The 20725-nt window shown below is 44.6% G+C and overlaps 1 protein-coding gene and 1 long non-coding RNA gene across 2 annotated transcripts; one reads left to right on the forward strand and one right to left on the reverse strand.

The window, feature by feature from the left end:
- The first annotated feature begins 415 nt into the window (after positions 1 to 415).
- On the forward strand, positions 416 to 2226 carry LOC125548824. The gene has a single exon (XM_048712361.1). It carries the CDS (start codon positions 694 to 696, stop codon positions 1246 to 1248), a length of 555 nt encoding a protein of 184 aa, XP_048568318.1. The 5' UTR covers positions 416 to 693; the 3' UTR covers positions 1249 to 2226.
- A 5719-nt stretch (positions 2227 to 7945) lies between these two features.
- Positions 7946 to 9272, reverse strand: LOC125548825. The gene is made up of 4 exons (XR_007301176.1): positions 9185 to 9272; positions 8875 to 9099; positions 8276 to 8739; positions 7946 to 8186 (listed from the first exon to the last, which is right to left on the reverse strand). It is a non-coding gene; the product is annotated as an uncharacterized LOC125548825 (long non-coding RNA).
- Positions 9273 to 20725: the final 11453 nt, after the last annotated feature.

The raw sequence follows: 20725 nt of genomic DNA on the forward strand, positions 1-20725 counted from the left end.
ATGCATACCTTTTATGCCGTGCTTACTGTTTACTCGTGAATAAGTCTAATCAGAAAAATGCTAATATTTCCAACATTATCAACCAATGAAAACTCATCACAGCGACGAGAGCCCGAACGATTATCTTGCGGCCAGAGAAGGGCATGTCGTCGAAAATGTCGTGTGGAACACCCGTGATCCGCACCCACACTTTCCTACACAAGCAATGAGGCATGGTCGTCGGGACCGACAAAGCTGGACTACCACTCTCTCAATGTGGACCGCCCAAGAGAGGTCATCGCCCGTCGGCACTGGGAAAATAAGATCTGGAACACATCATCGCCGGCGGGGGGTGACGCTGTTCCAGTCGTCGTAGCCAACAACCACCGCCCACGAAGCTCCTCAGCCACCTGGGATGCCGACAGGTATGTGGTTAACCGAAGCAAGTCATGGCCCATTCGTCTCCGGGCGCAATAAGTTTAAGTGGCATGCATTAAACCATCCCAAAGTCAGCGGCATACCTACTGGATCCATGTGCTACTTGCCCCAGATCACATGCCCGATGTCTGCTCTCTCCTACTCTCTCCCTCTCGGCAGCAAGGTCAGCATAGCACATCTCACATTTCAAGAAGTATCTCACACTAGATTCCGAACTCACATTGCGTCTAATCTCATCTACGAAGAGACGACCAAAACCAGCCAGGCAAAGCGAGGATGAGCTCGAGCCAGAGGACGCTCCGGGACGTGATGATGCAGGAGGAGAGGCCGACCACCATGGCCAGCCGCCTCCTCGCCCCGGACGCCTCCCTCTCCAACCCCTCCTTCCGCACCTACTACGGCGTCGCCTCCGCGGGCTCGGTGCCGTTCCTCTGGGAGTCGGCGCCGGGGACGCCCAAGAACGACGGCGCCTCGTCCAGGGCGCTCCCGCCCATCACGCCGCCGCCTTCCTACTACAGCAAGACGAAGATCACCAAGTCGGAGTCCTCCAAGAAGCTGCTCTCGTCCTCCAGGCCGGCCAGCTTCGTCCCGACGATGTTCCGCAGGAGCCACACGATGCCGGCTCCCTCGCCGTCCAAGGAGTACAGCCGGAGGAAGAGGCTGGTGGCGAGCCCGCCGCGGTCGTCCTTCTCGTCCACGTCAAGGGGAGAGGACGAAGAAGCGGACGGCGGGGCGGCGTCACCGACGTCTACCCTGTGCTTCCGCGCCCGGCGCTCCGGCGGGGGAACCGGCAGGCTGCATGGGATGATTGCCTCCGTGGTGGGAAGGTAAAGTTCGGCTGAATCTTAACCACGGTGGTTTCCATTTTTCGACCGTCTGTCGCCTCGTTGGGTAGTTTTACAGTAATGTGGCTTCATCTTTGTTTACTACTATGTGCGGGAAGCAGACGACAGGAGGTTAATTTGTAACTTTACGCGGTTACAAGCTTATGACATGGATATTAAGTTTTGGACACGGTAGAACAATACTAATGTGTTTAATACGCATGATCAGTTTGTGCCATTTCGTGTACTCCCTCCTTCTATCTATATAGGGCCTAATGCGTTTTTTAAGACCGCCTTTGACTATTGACAAGATTAATAGTACATGACATGCACAATGTGAAAATTATATCATTGAAAGCTCCTTTCACACACGAATTTAACGGTGTGCTTTGTGTAAGTTGCACGTCATATATTATTGCTCTAGTATTTGGTCGAAGTTAGCCTTAAAAAACGCATTAGACCATATATAGATGGAAGGAGGGAGTATATAATTTGCATGCTGATGTTGATATCTGTGTATTGACTCTCTATGTCTGTCTGTTACCGTGTTTGGAGAAAAAAGGGTATGTATTACCGCCTTTTTATCAAGTACTTGTACCATGGATACTATAATATAGACATGGATTGTGCCCTCTTTCAGGTTGTGTCATCTTCTTTACCAAACATACATGTAGGCTGTAGCCCTCATGCATGGTTTAAAGCAATAGGTTGTTCTAAACAATAATGTTTTTAATACACTTGATCACTTTGTGCCATTTCCATCTCAAAAAGAGTGAATTCCAGTTTTTTACCCTCTATTTTGACATTTTTGGCATACATTATCTCATTTAACATCTATTCTTTTAGATTACGTTATTTAGCAAATGCTTTGCCAGTTTTTACCTCATTTAGCGTAAGTTTAACTAGTATCTACTTTCTACCCCATTTAGCCATCTATCATGCGTAGCTTGATTCATCCCGATTTTTCTCCTGGTGTTTCTTCCTCGCATCCTAACTGGTCAAATGGCTTAGTTGGACATCATTTCTTCTCACAGTCATCATGTGTACATACGCTCTCCTTTACCTTGATGGATTTCTTCTTCACATCACACAACTCCTTGTTTATTGCTTCCACCACATTTTTCTTCACCACATTTACTAGACAAGGCTCCATTGGTGCTTTGTCCGGCAAAAGAACTACTAAAAGAGCTATCAGCAACCTAAAATACTTTAAAAGTGGTAAACATGTTTTTTTTGCTAAATGGGGTAATCCAGATGAAAAGTTGTTAGATGGGGTAATTAGTGTAAAATATATCAAGTAACGGGCATACAAACTAAAATTCACTCACTCAAAAAATATAAAAATGTGCCATCTGGTGTATATAAGTTGTTTCCTGATGTTAATATTTGTTATTAACTTTCTATGCATGTTTGTCACCGTGCCTAGAGTAAAGGGTTTGTATATTCAGACAAGTATGATCGCCCTTTTTTGTATCAAATAACATGGATATTAAATTATGGACACAACAGCTTGATCTAAAAAATAATGTGTTTAATACGCATGATCAGTCTATGACATCTCGTGTATATAATTTGCTTGATGATGTGAATATATGTGTGTTTTTTATGGGAGTGACCGAGTGAATATCATGCTTGTCGGTCACCTTGCATGGTGTAAAGGATTTGTGTGTTCAGACAAGTCTATAGGGAATTGATTGTCCCACCTGGAATTTAATATCTCTCAGATATCTGATGTGAATAGTTTCTTCGAGGGATAAAAAAAAATGCTTGGAGCTAGAAGAAGATAAAGTTTTGTCATGTCTTTTTTCGACCAGCCTAAGGAAGGGGGGAGGGGGTAGAGAACGGGGAGTTCATTGATCTAAATATATTGCTCAAATAATTTAACCAATTACTAGACGATGAGAACTGAAAGATTGCATGAGAACATTTGCACATGAGAAGAGGCATTGCCGCCCAGAGTAGGCGGTGACCTTTTCGCTCGGTGCCCTGAACCAACGAGTCCAAGGTGTGAGATCAGGGACGACATTTCTGAGAGTGGAGGAGGAACGATTGTATTCATCTTAGAAGATCTCAGAGCATCTCCGGTCGCGCCCTCGCAAAGGCCTTTTCACACGATTTTTTCGTGCCGGCGCAGAAAAATCGGCCTAGTCGTGTCTCAGAAGCCCGATTTTCGCCAGCCTGGGTCAAAATTAGCGTCGTCGGACCCAGGCTGAACCCGGCGCGCCCGGGGGCGCTTGGGGGCGTCAGGGCAAGCAGTTTTCGCAGGCCCGCCGCGTCAGCGACACCGCGCGTCGTCTTCCCCCAACGCTTCGGTTTCCCGCGGGGAATCAATGGCAAGGCTGCCGTCGGTCAGCCTTACCATTGATTCCTCACGGGCGGCGCGTCACGGGACGGCACGCCAACATTGCCCCTCCCTCGCACGCGTACACACGGGCGCGTCGCGGCTATATAAAGCCGGCGGCCTCCCTCGCTTCTGGCCACACCAGCCTAGCCCTAGCCGCCGAGCTCTGCCTTTCCCGAGAGCCGCCGCCGAGCCTCCCTCTCCCGAGCGCCGCCGTCGAGCCCTCCCTGTCCCTCCCTTTCCCGATGGCCGAGCGTTTCCCTGGAGATGAGGCGGCGGCCAACGGCTTTGGCCACCGCTCGCTCCGCGAACAGGAGTCTTGACTCCTATTCCAAGCGAACATCCCGGCGCCGTCGGACATGTGCGCCGTGCCGACGGGCTGGAAGCTCAGCAACGGGGGAGTGCCCATTTCCCCGTTGCCCGACACCGTGGCCAAACCCGGGTACTTCGCCGACGAGGTCAAGGTCGTGCGCGCCCCCCTCACTGACGCCCAGCTCTCCCTCCCTTAGTATGCCGCCGACAACCACGCGACTTGGGCGGCGTACTTTCAACGCCGTCAGCAGCAGCGACTGGCGTCCACCAATGGCGCGGCGGTGGTCGGCGGCATGAAGAACAACGAGGGGCGCCGCCTGTGGTGGGGCGTCCCCGGCCGCACACTTGAGGGCGTGCTGACGCACCTCGAGGGCGGCAACAACTCGCCGTTGGCGTACCCCCCGGCGAGGGCGGCCGCCACGGCCACGGCTCACCGTCGACGCGACGGGCAATGGTTGCCCAGGAGGTTCGGCGCCTCCTCTTCTTCCTTCTCATCACGCTCTTCTTCGCACTCCTCCGGCTCTCCGGCGCTGCTCGGCGTCAAGGCCGAGCCCGCGGCGGAGACGCCGCTTGGCCGGCGCACTCGCAGCGCCGGCATCGTCATCAACGACGGCGGCCGGCGCGCCTCCTCGTCGGCTCCTCCTCCGCGCTTCGTCAAGCCCAAGACGGGGCCGGGGCTCGCGGCGGTGAAGACGGAGCCGGGCCTCCTCCCCGCGGTGAAGACGGACCACGGCGGCGACGTCGAGCTCGACGACGACGCGGCCCTGAAATGGGCGCGCGCGGACTCCCTGAAGATGGTGAGGGAGCGCCAGTGCACCGCCCTGCAGCGATTCGCGCAGCGCCGCCGGGGGCACGACGAAGGAAGCGTCATCGTCATCGAGGATAGCGACGAGGACGACGCGCCGCCGCCATTAGTCCGCGTTGGCGACGCCGGTCAGGGGTCCACCAGGGACGGCGGCGTCAAGGAGGAGAAGCCCGACGACGAGGACGGCGGCGACAACGACGGCGACTACTCCGCGTTCAGCCAGTTTCTTTTTTAATTAGACATATCTATTATGTAATATATGCCGAACTTCGCCGAACTTTGCTATATTTTTGCCTTTTTTGAACGCGCCTGGAGCGGCCCTGTGGCAGGCGGCTGAGGACCAACTCGTCCCCAGGCCGATTTTTTTACGCCGGCTCACCCTCAGACGGCGATTTTAGACGCTCCCTGAGAGGCCAACAGCTGGAGATGCTCTCACATTTCTAGCATCTCATGTTTTTCAGCGTATGGTAAGAAGAACCGATGTGCAAATGGAATCATCGAAACTGGCGATTCCATCGAGTTTTTACATCTGAACCCGGGACAACGCCAATGTGTTGCCAGACACTTACCGGCGGGCTCAGCCAATGTGTTGCCAAACACTTACCGTCGGGCTCAGTGAATGTTTTTTTTTTCCGGTAGTCTTCAGTCTTCAAGGTAGTGCACACATGGCGGATGACAGTCACCATTGTCCATAATGTTCTTGTAGGCAAGCTTCGTAAAAAGCTTGAAAGCTCACGAAGAAAATATGTCCTAAAGACAATAAAATAATTGTTAATTATATTTCTTTATATTATGATAAATGTTTATTAGATCCAAACCCGAACCCATCAGGCAACCTGACATAATCGGGCACCCATCAGGTCCAAATGTTGGTGTACGCACAGCCTAACGAGTGAAGACACCTGTTCTCTCAGTCGCACTTTATAAGGGAAAGCTCCACCGAATATTCATTGGAGAGGACGAGTTCGCCTGCTCACTTTATCTCTGTGCGCTCGTTCGTATCGGGATCCCAGCACATGGTTGTATGGAGGCCTGGGACAGTAATTAGGCGCCAGGAAAGAACCGTGTTGGCCCCAGAGCGCACGGCCGTGCCGTTTGGTCAGAATGACGGACGCCGCCAGCCCACATCCAGTACCCACCGCACAGGAAGGGGCCGTTATCACGTGCCATCCAGTACCGTCTGCAACCGGCCACAGCCGCTCCGACCGAACTGAAGCCTGTCGAGTCGTGCACCAAGGAGTTGATGCTATGATTCTGCTTATTATTACTCCTTGCCGTACAGGAAGTATATATGATTAAAAACTTGATGTACTGATTTGACAAGATTTTGTTAAGTCCAGTATGAGCAGGCAAGACTTCATCACACAACCTTACTCCAAATAGCTAAAGCATGCCAATAGCAATTTAGCAAAGGCAATCCGAGACATAACTTAATACAGATGCAGTAAAATTATTAGATCATCTTAATACAGCTATAATATGCTAAGAATAAATCCAGCATCTCCCATGATCTGCAATCACCTCGAATGTCTCTTTTAAACTGTGAAACTGATCATACCTGAAAAAAATATCAAATGTTTGTACTCTGAATCTTGTAACGTTGCATGCCCTTAAACATGAGCAAACTAGTAGAGATTTTTTCACAACTAATAGGAAATTAGAGGAAGGAAGATAAGAAGAGTGTTTCCTCCAAACAAAAATGTAATCTGCATAATGATATTGATTTCATTGAAAACATTAAGACTCTCTGTTCAAGAATTCATCCGATTAACCAGTTAACTTGCCGATTAATCCCTACTCATAGGGTCCCCGAGTAGCCGATTACCCGATAAATCGTCCGATTAATTGATTAAATGGCCGATTAACTTACCGATTAGCCCATTAATCCCCTACTCACCAGCCAACCGAGCAGCTACCAGTTAACGATTTCCTCAACAATGTTAAGACTATGTAGAATAATGGCACACACAACATCTAATTAGAAAAATAATCTATACAAATAGATCACTGTGCTTTGACTAGAAGTGTTCTATACTGGCTGGCTGGTTTTGCCATTGGACCAGCATGCCCATCAGTCAAAACTCAAAACCTTTCAAGCAAAATTCACATGTGTTCTGTCTGGAGTAGCAATGTGGAATATGATAAAGCTATGTCAGGGAACCCTTTGAAGTTACAAATTTCAAGATAATCTAAGCCATTACAAGAAACACACATGTGGCGACATAGCCTATATATTATAAGTAGAGGGTAAAATAAATTAGGGAGAATGTAGAAAAGGAAAAGCAGGAACAAAAAGTTAGATCTTATTTACTGTCTTTCTTTTGAGCAGTGACAAATGACAAAAAAAAGGTACCTTTTTTTAGCACAGAAGAACGCCATATGAACAAATAATGTATATATGAGCGGTGTTTTTTCTTAATCTCTTCTTTTTCATCGATTTTCAATGGATACAAGGAGGATCTGAAATGCAACTACTTCTCACAAGCCCGCCAAAAGATTAGTCCAGTGCAACTGTTAAGCTAGAACGTGTTCTAGCTAGCAGGAACAACAGTTGTAACAGTAGCATGAACTACTCAGCTAGGATATTCTGATATTTTGTTGAACCTGTTAATAGTTTCAGCTCAAGATTATTGTTTAAAGAATAAATAAGAAACATCTGATTGAACTTAGGTCACAGGGAGAATCTTATATCACCTTGAGTACCTCATCTATAGACAACAAATATTGTAAGTACTGATTCAAGGACTGAATTCACACAAATACTACAGTTTTAAGAGGGCATATAACTCCCTAAAAAAGAAGAGGCATAAAGCAAACTGAGAATCAAACCATACTTATCATGTGGAGCTATTCAATTAAGGATTGCACACAGTGAGTGAAAGAACAAAGCAAGGTTGCTGGAACAACATCACCTTGGCTGCTTCAGTCAATTAATTCTTGAAACAGAACAATCTAAATAAGTATCACCTTTAAGAGATTCAACTGCATCACACAGAGGCAGAATGATATGTTGTCGACACCCCATTAACATCACATAAAGAGGCCTTAATGGATCCAGTCTCTGACCCACGGCGGAGTGTTAGTACTAGTTGCACCGTGCTCCCCTCCCAGCGCATTTGAAATTCAAACACCACAGTTCCCCGCTGCCCCACACATAGAAGGTGGCCTCAGGGCGGCTGGCGCACAGGACCAGTCAGTATCATCAGGGAACAAATAGAAAGTTTGATTCAGAGAACACAACAGGCCTCGACGACAATCGTCATTTGTCGCAATACACTCGCGACACCGATTGCCACTGATTGGTTTATTTTCCCGCTAACACATGTTTACGTAAAATGTATACAGGTTTAGGAAAATCCTAGCTTACAAGAGAAAATCAAATTGTACAAATTGCACGGACAACTAGTAACTCGCATTGTAAATCAGTAGCCTTATCACTGCCAGGCACTCACATCGCAAGATCGAGTGTTCAACTTCTTCGGCTTCCCTGCCAAAAATATAAAGGAGTCATCATGAAACACACCGACTATGTCGGCCTACCAGGAATGATGTCGAGAAGGCGAACATGACACTCACCGAGCAAACACACATAACTTTAACTTCTCGTCCTTGAACTGCGATGGCTTGGCCCTGTGCTCGCTTATGTATCAGTTGTTGTCCTCCGAGCTGAGTAGACGAATCATCGCTGGCATGATCTTGTGTTGGTCCTTTTTGGCTTACTCAGTAATTATAAACCAGTTTAGCACAACTTTTTTTTGATAAAAAGTTTTAGCACAACTTTTTTTTTCAGCTAGTGAGCGAACACAATGTTTAACCGAACGAAGTTAGGCCATAACGAGCACCCACATACTATCCCCTGTATGCACTTTGTCTTTTCAAAGTTAACCTTGCTCTTGCTCTCACCGTACCAATTAACATCCAACAACAGTGTCAGTCTTCTTCTCAGCTAACCCCCTCATTGTCTTCTCAAGGGCACAAACTCTACCCGAACATGGCGCAGGAGCCTGTCCAACAAGCACCCTGCATCACATAGCTTTTGTCTGCAGTTAAGCACAATCACAAAATATGGGTGTCTTATCAGAGAGCATGAATTCCTGACTGCAATACTTCAAAATCAAGAAAATATTTCATATTTACTGAATGAATTCAACGGAAGTGCAGAACAATGAAATCACCTCCATGTCCAACCAGGAGCTTGCGGGTCGTCCTTGCTCGTGGACTGTTCAGAGTCCGGCGGCGATAAGCTGCTCATATCGCACAGCGTGTTCAGATTCAGTTGGAGAGGCGCGAACACATCCACGGCTCCTCCCATTCTGCACTTGCCGTCCGCTTCAACCAGATCTAGTGTCGGCTGGGTTGCCACTCAGAACACACCGCCGTACATGGTTGGGACAGCGAACCTGTTCACCGGGATTGGGGCGACCCTTCTAAGGATACGGCAGATGCTCAATATTCGAATCTAATAGGGATGGTCGCAAACCATACCTGTCGACCGGATCCAGTCCCGCCATCCGTCGGCCGTCGCCAAGGCCGCCATTGTTCGATAAGCATCAGAGGAAGGGGGATACATAAACGAAACAGAACCAGCCAACCCGTGAGATGTCGTATTAAATGGGCCTACCGCTTGTCGGACTGACGCCGTGATTCGTGGACTGCACACCTCGTTCGGTAGGACCTGTACCACCAGTACATCATGCAGTCCTACTACGGTACGCCTGTCTTTTCTGCGTCAATGCAAACCTGTACTTCCACCCGTCATAATTGCTAGCTGCCACGAGACCTCGTTTCATTCGTCCTCATAACAGGAGCAGGCGAGCTCGTCCGCCAAATCGCCGTTCTCAAAGCTCCACCTCTTACGCTCTTAGCTAAGCAAGGTGGGGCTAAAGAAGGAGCAGCATGCCCAGCAGTGTTGCACGCACGTAGATTCCAACCATTAGGGCATGTACAATGGGGGCAGCTGTATAGTGCTGCCCCATGCTCCACCTAGGTAAAATTTTACCAAGTAGGCATCATCTCACTGAGACCCACCGTTTCAGCCTTTTCATATCAAGTGCTCTCTCTCGTGAGTTGTCTCCCATGCATGAGCTCATCTTCTGCTTGCTTTTACTCTCTAAAGCTGGCTTTTACGAGTGAGGAAGCGGGTTTCTCTGCAAGATCCCGTTTCGCTGTGCAAGCATCAGTTTGGGCTGAGCTGGAGCATTTGTTCTGACGTGATGTGCTGGGGCACTAGTCCACCGTGAAGCGTTGTACATGCTCTTAGGGCCCAAAACAAAGTCACCCCAGGAGACAGCCAAAGGCCCATGGCCGAACTAGCTTTGGGCCAAAATAACATGTGAATGAGCCTATCGATGGTTATGTTCAGGGCAAGTGTTCGTATGGTTCTGCTAGACGTGCCGTGTAATTTGTCCTGTTATTTTACTATATACTATCAATTACTAGTAGTACAATGCGTATTGGTTTATACTTCTATAATTATAAAGGACATTCAAATAAAAATAGGCAAATGTAATATAGAATAAATATTTATTCAATTACGAATATTAATCGGGCAACCCATCGGGTCACCCATGGACACAAATCTATACCTATACCTTACCCATGACTAATCGGGTTACCCGTGGGTAAAACCCATGGACGGAGTCGGCGACCCATACCCTACCCATTCGGGTCGGGTGCCCATGGGCGCGTGAACCCATGGATCGGATTGCCGGGTTGACCCTAGTATGCCTCTACTTGACTAGCTCGTTAATCAAAGATGGTTATGTTTTCTGACCATAAACATGTGTGGTCATTTTATGAACGGGATCACATCATTATAAAATGATGTGATGGACAAGACCCATCCGTTAGCTTAGCATAATGATCATTAGTTTTATTGCTATTGCTTTCTTCATGACTAATACATATTCCTCTGACTATGAGATTATGCAACTCCCGAATACCGGAGGAACGCTTTGTGTGCTATCAAACATCACAACATACTGAGTTATTATAAAGATGCTCTACAGGTGTCTCCGAAGGTGTTTGTTGAGTTGGCATAGATCAAGATTAGGATTTGTCACTCCGTGTATCAGAGAGGTATCTCTGGTCCCTCTCGGTAATGCACATCACTATAAGCCTTGCAAACAAAGTTACTAATGAGTTAGTTGCGGGATGATGCATTACGGAATGAGTAAAGAGACTTGCCGGTAACGAGATTGAACCAGGTATGAGGATACCGACGATTGAATCTCGGGCAAGTAGCATACCGATGACAATGGGAATTACGTATGTTGTCATAAGGTTCACCCAATAAAGATCTTCGTAGAATATGTAGGAGCCAATATGGGCATCCAGGTTCCGCTATTGGTTATTGACCGGAGAAGTGTCTCGGCCATGTCTACATAGTTCTCGAACCCGTAGGGTCCGCACGCTTAAACGCTCGTTGGCGATATAGTACTATATGAGTTATGTATGTTGGTAACCGAATGTTGTCCGGAATCCCGGATGTGATCACGGGCATGACGAGGAGCTCTGGAATGGTCCGAAGGTAAAGATTAATATATGGGATAATAGTGTTTGGTCTCCGGAAGGTTTCTGGAGTTCACCGGAAGGGGTTCCGGATGTTTCCTGAAATGGTTGGGTACGAGAACACTTTATTTGGGCCAAAGGGGAAAGCCACAAGGTTTATGGAAAGCGCAAAAGGAAGTTTTGCGGAGTCCAGGGGCCACACGCCAAGGTCCCTGGCGTCTGGGTCCAGATGCCGGGAACCCTGGTGTCTGGCCCTGGAGTCCGAGAAGGACTCTTGCCTTTCGGGTGAAACCGACTTTGTGGAGGCTTTTACTCCAAGTTTCAACCCCAAGGCTCAATACATAAATAGAGGGGCAGGGCTAGCACCAAAGACACATTAAGAATCACCAAGCCATGTGCCGGCAACCCCGTCCCCTCTAGTTTATCCTCCGTCATAGTTTCCGTAGTGCTTGGTGAAGCCTTGCAGAGATTGTTCTTCACCAACACCGTCACCATGCCGTCGTGCTGCCGGAACTCATCTACTACTTCGCCCGTCTTGCTGGATCAAGAAGGTGAGGACGTTATCGAGATGAACGTGTGCTGAACGCGGAGGTGCCGTACGTTAGGTACTTGATCGGGACGGATCATGAAGGTGTACGACTACATCAACCGCGTTGATAAACGCTTCCATTTTGCGATCTTCAAGGGTATGAAGATGCTCTCCCCCTCTCGTTGCAATGCATCTCCTAGATAGATCTTGCGTGAGCGTAGGAAAATTTTGAAATTGCATGCTACGTTCCCCAATAGTGGCATCCGAGCCAGATCTATGCGTAGATGATATGCACGAGTAGAACACAAAGAGTTGTGGGTGATAATAGTCATAATGCTTACCACCAACGTCTTACTTTGATTCGGCAGTATTGTTGGATGAAGTAGCCCGGACCGACATTACATGACCGTGATGTCTACTACACAACATTCTTCTTGTAGACGTTGTTGGGCCTCCAAGTGCAGAGGTTTGTAGGACAGTATCAAATTTCCCTCAAGTGGATGACCTAAGGTTTATCAATCCGTGGGAGGCGTAGGATGAAGATGGTGTCTCTCAAACAACCCTGCAACCAAATAGCAAAGAGTCTCTTGTGTCCCCAACACACCCAATACAATGGTAAATTGTATAGGTGCACTAGTTCGGCGAAGACATGGTGATACAAGTGCAATATGGATGGTAGATAGAGGTTTCCGTAATCTGAAAATATAAAAACAGCAAGGTAACTAATGATAAAAGTGAGCGTAAACGGTATTGCAATGCATTGAAACAAGGCCTAGGGTTCATATTTTCACTAGTGCAAGTTCCCTCAACAATAATAACATAATTGGATCATATAACTATCCCTCAACATGCAACAAAGAGTCACTCCAAAGTCACTAATAGGGGAGAACAAAGGAAGAGATTATGTTAGGGTACGAAACCACCTCAAAGTTATCCTTTCTGATCGATCTATTCAAGAGTCCGTAGTAAAATAACACGAAGCTATTCTTTCCGTTCAATCTATCCTAGAGTTCGTACTAGAATAACACCTTAAGACACAAATCAACCAAAACCCTAATGTCACCTAGATACTCCAATGTCACCTCAAGTATCTGTGGGTATGATTATACGATATGCATCACACAATCTCAAATTCATCTATTCAACCAACACAAAGAACTTCAAAGAGTGCCCCAAAGTTTCTACCGGAGAGTCAAGACGAAAACGTGTGCCAACCCCTATGCATAGGTTCATGGGCGGAACCCGCAAGTTGATCACCAAAACATACATCAAGTGGATCAATAGAATACCCCATTGTCACCACGGGTATCCCACGCAAGACATACATCGTGTTCTCAAATCCTTAAAGACTCAATCCGATAAGATAACTTCAAAGGGAAAACTCAATCCATTACAAGAGAGTAGAGGGGGAGAAACATCATAAGATCCAACTATAATAGCAAAGCTAATGATACATCAACATCGTACCACCTCAAGAACACGAGAGAGAGAGATCAAACACATAGCTACTGGTACATACCCTCAGCCCCGAGGGTGGACTACTCCCTCCTCGTCATGGAGAGCGCCCGGATGATGAAGATGGCCACCGGAGAGGGATTCCCCCCTCCGACAGGGTGCTAGAACGGGTCTAGATTGGTTTTCGGTGGCTACAAAGGCTTCTGGCGGCGGAACTCCCGATCTATTGTGTTCCTCGAAGTTTTTAGGGTATATGGGTATATATAGGAGGAAGAAGTACGTCGGTGGATCTCCGGGCTGTCCACGAGGCAGGGGGAGCTCCCCCCACCCTCGTGGGTAGCCCGGGACTCTCTTGGTCCATCTCCGGTACTCCGTGGGCTTCTTCTGGTCCAAAAATAAGTTCCGTGAAGTTTCAGGTCAATTGGACTCCGTTTGATTTTCCTTTTCTGCGATACTCTAAAACAAGGAAAAAACAGAAACTGGCACTGGCACTGGGCTCTGGGTTAGTCCCAAAAATAATATAAAAGTGTATAATAACGCCCATAAACATCCAAAACAGATAATACAATAGCATGGAACAATCAAAAATTATAGATACGCTAGAGACGTATCAGCATCCCCAAGCTTAATTCCTGCTCGTCCTCGAGTAGGTAAATGATAAAAACAGAATTTTTGATGTGGAATGCTACCTAACATATTTATCCATGTAATTCTCTTTATTGTGGCAAGAATATTCAGATTCATAAGATTCAAGACAAAAGTTTAATATTGACATAAAAATAAATAATACTTCAAGCATACTAAAAAAGTAATTATGTCTTCTCAAAATAACATGGCCAAAGAAAGCTATCCCTACAAAATCATATAGTCTGGCTATGCTCTATCTTCATCACACAAAATATTTAAATCATGCACAACCCCGATGACAAGCCAAGCAATTGTTTCATACTTTTGATGTTCTCAAACTTTTTCAATCTTCACGCAATACATGAGCGTGAGCCATGGACATAGCACTATAGGTGGAATAGAATGGTGGTTGTGGAGAAGACAAAAAGGAGAAGATAGTCTCACATCAACTAGGCGTATCAACGGGCTATGGAGATGCCCATTAATAGATATCAATGTGAGTGAGTAGGGATTGCCATACAACGGATGCACTAGAGCTATAAGTGTATGAAAGCTCAACAAAAGAAACTAGTGGGTGTGCATCCAACTTGCTTGCTCACGAAGACCTAGGGAATTTTGAGGAAGCCCATCATTGGAATATACAAGCCAAGTTCTATAATAAAAGATTCCCACTAGTATATGAAAGTGACAACATAGGAGACTCTTTATCATGAAGATCATGGTGCTACTTTGAAGCAGAAGTGTGGTAAAAGGATAGTGGCATTGCCCCTTCTCTCTTTTTCTCTCATTTTTTGGGCCTTCTCTTTTTTTGGCCTCTTTTTTTCGTCCGGAGTCTCATCCCGACTTGTGGGGGAATCATAGTCTCCATCATCCTTTCCTCACTGGGACAATGCTCTAATAATGATGATCATCACACTTTTATTTACTTACAACTCATGAATTACAACTCGATACTTAGAACAAATCATGACTCTATATGAATGCCTCCGGCGGTGTACCGGGATGTGCAATGAATCAAGAGTGACATGTATGGAAGAATTATGAACAGTGGCTTTGCCACAAATACGATGTCAACTACATGATCATGCAAAGCAATATGACAATGATGGAGCGTGTCATAATAACGGAACGGTGGAAAGTTGCATGGCAATATATCTCGGAATGGCTATGAAAATGACATAATAGGTAGGTATGGTGGCTGTTTTGAGGAAGGTAATGGTGCGTGTATGGTACCGGTGAAAGTTGCGTGGCACAAGAGAGGCTAACAATGGTGGAAGGGTGAGAGTGCATATAATCCAAGGACTCAACATTAGTCATAAAGAACTCACATACTTATTACAAAAATCTATTAGTTATTGAAACAAAGTACTACACGCATGCTCCTAGGGGGATAGATTGGTAGGAAAAGACCATCGCTCGTCCCCGACCGCCACTCATAAGGAGGACAATCAATAAATAAATCATTCTCCGACTTCATCACATAATGGTTCACCATACGTGCATGCTACGGGAATCACAAACTTCAACACAAGTATCTCTCAAATTCACAACTACTCAACTAGCATGACTCTAATATCATCATCTTCATATCTCAAAACAATTATCAAGCATCAAACTTCTCATAGTATTCAATGCACTTTATATGAAAGTTTTTATTATATCTCTCTTGGATGCCCATCATATTAGTACTAAATTCATAACCAAAGCAAATTACCATGTTGTTTAGGACTCTCAAAATAATATAAGTGACGCATGATAGTTCATCTATCTCTATAAAATAAAACCACCACCGTGCTCTAAAAAGATGTAAGTGAAGCGCTAGAGCAACAACAAACTACTCCGAAAGATATAAGTGAAGATCAATGAGTAGTCGAATAATTATGCAACTATATGAAGACTCTCTAAAATTTAAGCATTTCAGATCTTAGTATTTTATTCAAACATCAAGCAAAATAAAATAAAATAAAATGACGCTCCAAGCAAAACACATATCATGTGGTGAATAAAAATATAGCTCCAAGTAAAGTTACCGATGAATGAAGACGAAAGAGGGGATGCCTTCCGGGGCATCCCCAAGCTTAGGCTTTTTGGTGTCCTTGGATATTACCTTGGGGTGCCTTGGGCATCCCCAAGATTAGGCTCTTGCCACTCCTTATTCCATAGTCCATCGAATCTTTACCCAAAACTTGGAAACTTCACAACACAAAACTTAACAGCAAACTCGTAAACTCCGTTAGTATAAGAAAATAAATCACCACCTTTGGTACTGTTGTGAACTCATTCTAAATTCATATTGGTGTAATATATACTGTATTTCAACTCATCCATGGTTCATACCCTCCGATACTACTCATAGATTCATCAAAATAAGCAAACAACACATAGAAAACAGAATCTGTCAAAAACAGAACAGTCTGTAGTAATCTGGATCAAACGTATACTTATGGAACTCATAAAATTCTCAAATAAATTGGTGGACCTGAGGAATTTGTCTATTAATCCTCTTCAAAAATAATCAACTTAATAGCACTCTCCAGTAAAAAATGGCAGCTAATCTCGTAAGCACTAAAGTTTCTGTTTTTTACAGCAAGATCACAAAGACTTCACCCAAGTCTTCCCAAAGGTTCTACTTGGCACAAACACTAATTAAAACATAAAACCACATCTAAACAGAGGCTATATGAATTATTTATTACTAAACAGGAACAAAAAGCAAGGAACAAAAATAAAATTGGGTTGCCTCCCAACAAGTGCTATCGTTTAACGCCCCTAGCTAGGCATGATGATTTCGATGATGCTCACGTAAAAGATAAGAATTGAAACATAAAGAGAGCATCATGAAGAATATAACTAGCACATTTAAGCCTAACACACTTCCTATGCATAGCGATTTTGTGAGCAAACAACTTGTGGGAACAATAATTAACTAGTATAGGAAGGTAAAACAAGGATAACTTCAGGATTTTCAACACATAGAGAGGAAACTTGATATTATTGCAATTCCTACAAGCATATGTTCCTCCCTCATAATAAATTTCAGTAGCATCATGAATGAATTCAACAATATATCTATCACATAAAGCATTATTTTCATGATGCATAAGCATAGAATTTTTATTACTCTCCACATAAGCAAATTTCTTCTCATGAATAGTAGTGGGAGCAAACTCAACAAAATAACTATCATGTGAGGCATAATCCAATTGAAAAATAAAATCATGATGACAAGTTTCAGGGATATCATTATTCTTTATAACATACAAGTCATCACAATAATCATCACATATAGCAACTTTGTTCTCATAATCAATTGGAACCTCTTCCGAAATAGTGGATTCATCACTAAATAAAGTCATGACCTATCCAAATCCACTTTCATCAATATAATCGTCATAAATAGGAGGCATGCTTTCATAATAATAAATTTTCTCATCAAAACTTGGGGGACAAAAAATATCATCTTCATCAAACATAGCTTCCCCAAGCTTGTGGCTTTGCATATCATTAGCATCATAGATATCCAAGGAATTCATACTAACAACATTGCAATCATGCTCATCATACAAAGATTTAGTGCCAAGCATTCTAATGCATTCTTCTTCTAACACTTTGGCACAATTATCGGAATCCTTATTTTAATGAAAGATATTAAAAAGATGAAGCATATGTGGTACCCTCAATTCCATTTTTTGTAGTTTTCTTTTATAGAGTAAACTAGTGATAAAACAAGAAAAATAAAAGATTCGATTGCAAGATCTAAAGATATATCTTCAAGCACTCACCCCCCCCCCCCGGCAACGGCGCCAGAAAAGAGCTTGATGTCTACTACACAACCTTCTTCTTGTAGACGTTGTTGGGCCTCCAAGTGCAGAGGTTTGTAGGACAGTAGCAAATTTCCCTCAAGTGGATGACCTAAGGTTTATCAATCCGTGGGAGGCATAGGATGAAGATGGTCTCTCTCAAACAACCCTGCAACCAAATAGCAAAGAGTCTCTTGTGTCCCCAACACACCCAATACAATGGTAAATTGTATAGGTGCACTAGTTCGGCGGAGAGATGGTGATACAAGTGCAATATGGATGGTAGATAGAGGTTTCCGTAATCTGAAAATATAAAAACAGCAAGGTAACTAATGATAAAAGTGAGCCTAAACGGTATTGCAATGCGTTGAAACAAGGCCTAGGGTTCATACTTTCAGTAGTGCAAATTCTATCAACAATAATGACATAATTGGATCATATAACTATCCCTCAACATGCAACAAAGAGTCACTCCAAAGTCACTAATAGCGGAGAACAAAGGAAAAGATTATGGTAGGGTACGAAACCACCTCAAAGTTATCCTTTCTGATCGATCTATTCAAGAGTCCGTAGTAAAATAACATGAAGCTATTCTTTCCGTTCAATCTATCCTAGAGTTCGTACTAGAATAACACCTTAAGACACAAATAAACCAAAACCCTAATGTCACCTAGATACTCCAATGTCACCTCAAGTATCCGTGGGTATGATTATACGATATGCATCACACAATCTCAGATTCATCTATTCAACCAACACAAAGAACTTCAAAAAGTGCCCCAAAGTTTCTACCGGAGAGTCAAGACGAAAACGTGTGCCAACCCCTATGCATAGGTTCATGGGCGGAACCCACAAGTTGATCACCAAAACATACATCAAGTGGATCAATAGAATACCCCATTGTCACCACGGGTATCCCACGCAAGACATACATCGTGTTCTCAAATCCTTAAAGACTCAATCCGATAAGATAATTTCAAAGGGAAAACTCAATCCATTACAAGAGAGTAAAGGGGGAGAAACATCATAAGATCCAACTATAATAGCAAAGCTCGCGATACATCAAGATCGTACCACCTCAAGAACACGAGAGAGAGAGAGAGGTCAAACACATAGCTACTGGTACATACCCTCAGCCCCGAGGGTGGACTACTCCTTCCTCGTCATGGAGAGTGCCCGGATGATGAAGATGGCCACCGAAGAGGGATTCCCTCCTCCGGCAGGGTGCCAGAACGGGTCTAGATTGGTTTTCGGTGGCTACGGAGGCTTCTGGCGGCGGAACTCCCGATCTATTGTGTTCCTCCAAGTTTTTAGGGTATATGGGTATATATAGGAGGAAGAAGTACGTCAGTGGATCTCTGGGCTGCCCACGAGGCAGGGGGCGCGCCCCCCACCCTCGTGGGCAGCCCGGGACTCTCTTGGTCCATCTCCGGTACTCCGTGGGCTTCTTCTGGTCCAAAAATAAGTTTCGTGAAGTTTCAGGTCAATTGGACTCCGTTTGATTTTTCTTTTCTGCGATACTCTAAAACAAGGAAAAAACAGAAACTGGCACTGGGCTCTGGGTTAGTAGGTTAGTCCCAAAAATAATATAAAAGTGTATATTAAAGCCCATAAACATCCAAAATAGATAATATAATAGCATGGAACAATAAAAAATTATAGATACGTTGGAGACGTATCAGACCGCATTCATGAGACTGGTTCTACCGACGTGATTTGCACACAGGTGGCTGGCGAGTGTCTTTTTCTCCAACTTTAGTTGAATCGAGTTTGACTACGCCCGGTCCTTGTTGAAGGTTAAAACAGCACACTTGATGAAAAATCGTTGTGGTTTTGATGCGTAGGTAAGAACAATTCTTACTAGAAGCCCGTAGCGTCCACGTAAAACTTGCAATAACAAAGTAGAGGACGTCTAAATTGTTTTTGCAGGGCATGTTGTGATGTGATATGGTCAAGACGTGATGAGATATATATTGTTGTATGAGATGATCATGTTTTGTAAAAGTTATCGGCAACTGGCAGGAGCCTTATGGCTGTCGCTTTATTGTATGAAATGCAATCACCATGTAATTGCTTTACTTTATCACTAAGTGGTAGCGATAGTCGTAGAAGCAATAGTTGGCGAGACAACAACGATGCTACGATGGAGATCAAGGTGTCAAGCCGGTGACGATGGAGATCATGATGTTGCTTTGGAGAAGGAGATAGAAGGCACAAGATGATGATGGTCATACCATGTTACATATTTTGATTGCATGTGATGTTTATCTTTTATGCATCTTATTTTGCTTAGTACAGCGGTAGCATTATAAGATGACCCCTCACTAAATTTCAAGGTATAAGTGTTCTCTCTGAGTATGCACCATTGCTACAGTTCGTCGTGCCGAGACACCACGTGATGATCAGGTGTGATAAGCTCTACGTTCACATACAACGGGCACAAGACAATTTTGCACGTGCGGAATACTCGGGTTAAACTTGACGAGCCTAGCATGTACAGACATGGCCTCGGAACAATGAGACCGAAAGGTCGAACGTGAATCATATAGTAGATATGATCAACATAGTGATGTTCACCATTGAAAACTACTCCATCTCACGTGATGATCGGACATGGTTTAGTTGATACGGATCACATGACCATTTAGATGACTAGAGGGATGTCTATCTAAGTGGGAGTTCTTAAGTAATATGATTAATTGAACTTAATTTATCATGAACTTAGTCCTGATAGTATTTGCATATTTATGTTGTAGATCAATAGCTCGTGTATAGCTCCCTTGTTTTATTTTTGATATGTTCCTAGAGAAAAACTATGTTGAAAGATGATAGTAGCAATGATGCGGGCCGGGTCCGTGATCTGAGGATTATCTTCATTGCTGCATAGAAGAATTATGTACTTGATGCACCGCTAGGTGACAAACCTATTGCAGGAGCAGATGTAGACATTATAAACGTTTAACAAGCTTGATATGATTACTACTTGATAGTTTAGTGCACCATGCTTTACGGCTTAGAACCGGGACTTCAAAAATGTTTTTAATTCCATGGAACATATGAGATGTTTCAAGAGCTGAAAATGATATTTCGGACTCATACCCGTGC

Source organism: Triticum urartu, chromosome 3 (genome assembly GCF_003073215.2).
Source record: "Triticum urartu cultivar G1812 chromosome 3, Tu2.1, whole genome shotgun sequence".
Classification (NCBI taxonomy): Eukaryota; Viridiplantae; Streptophyta; class Magnoliopsida; order Poales; family Poaceae; genus Triticum; species Triticum urartu.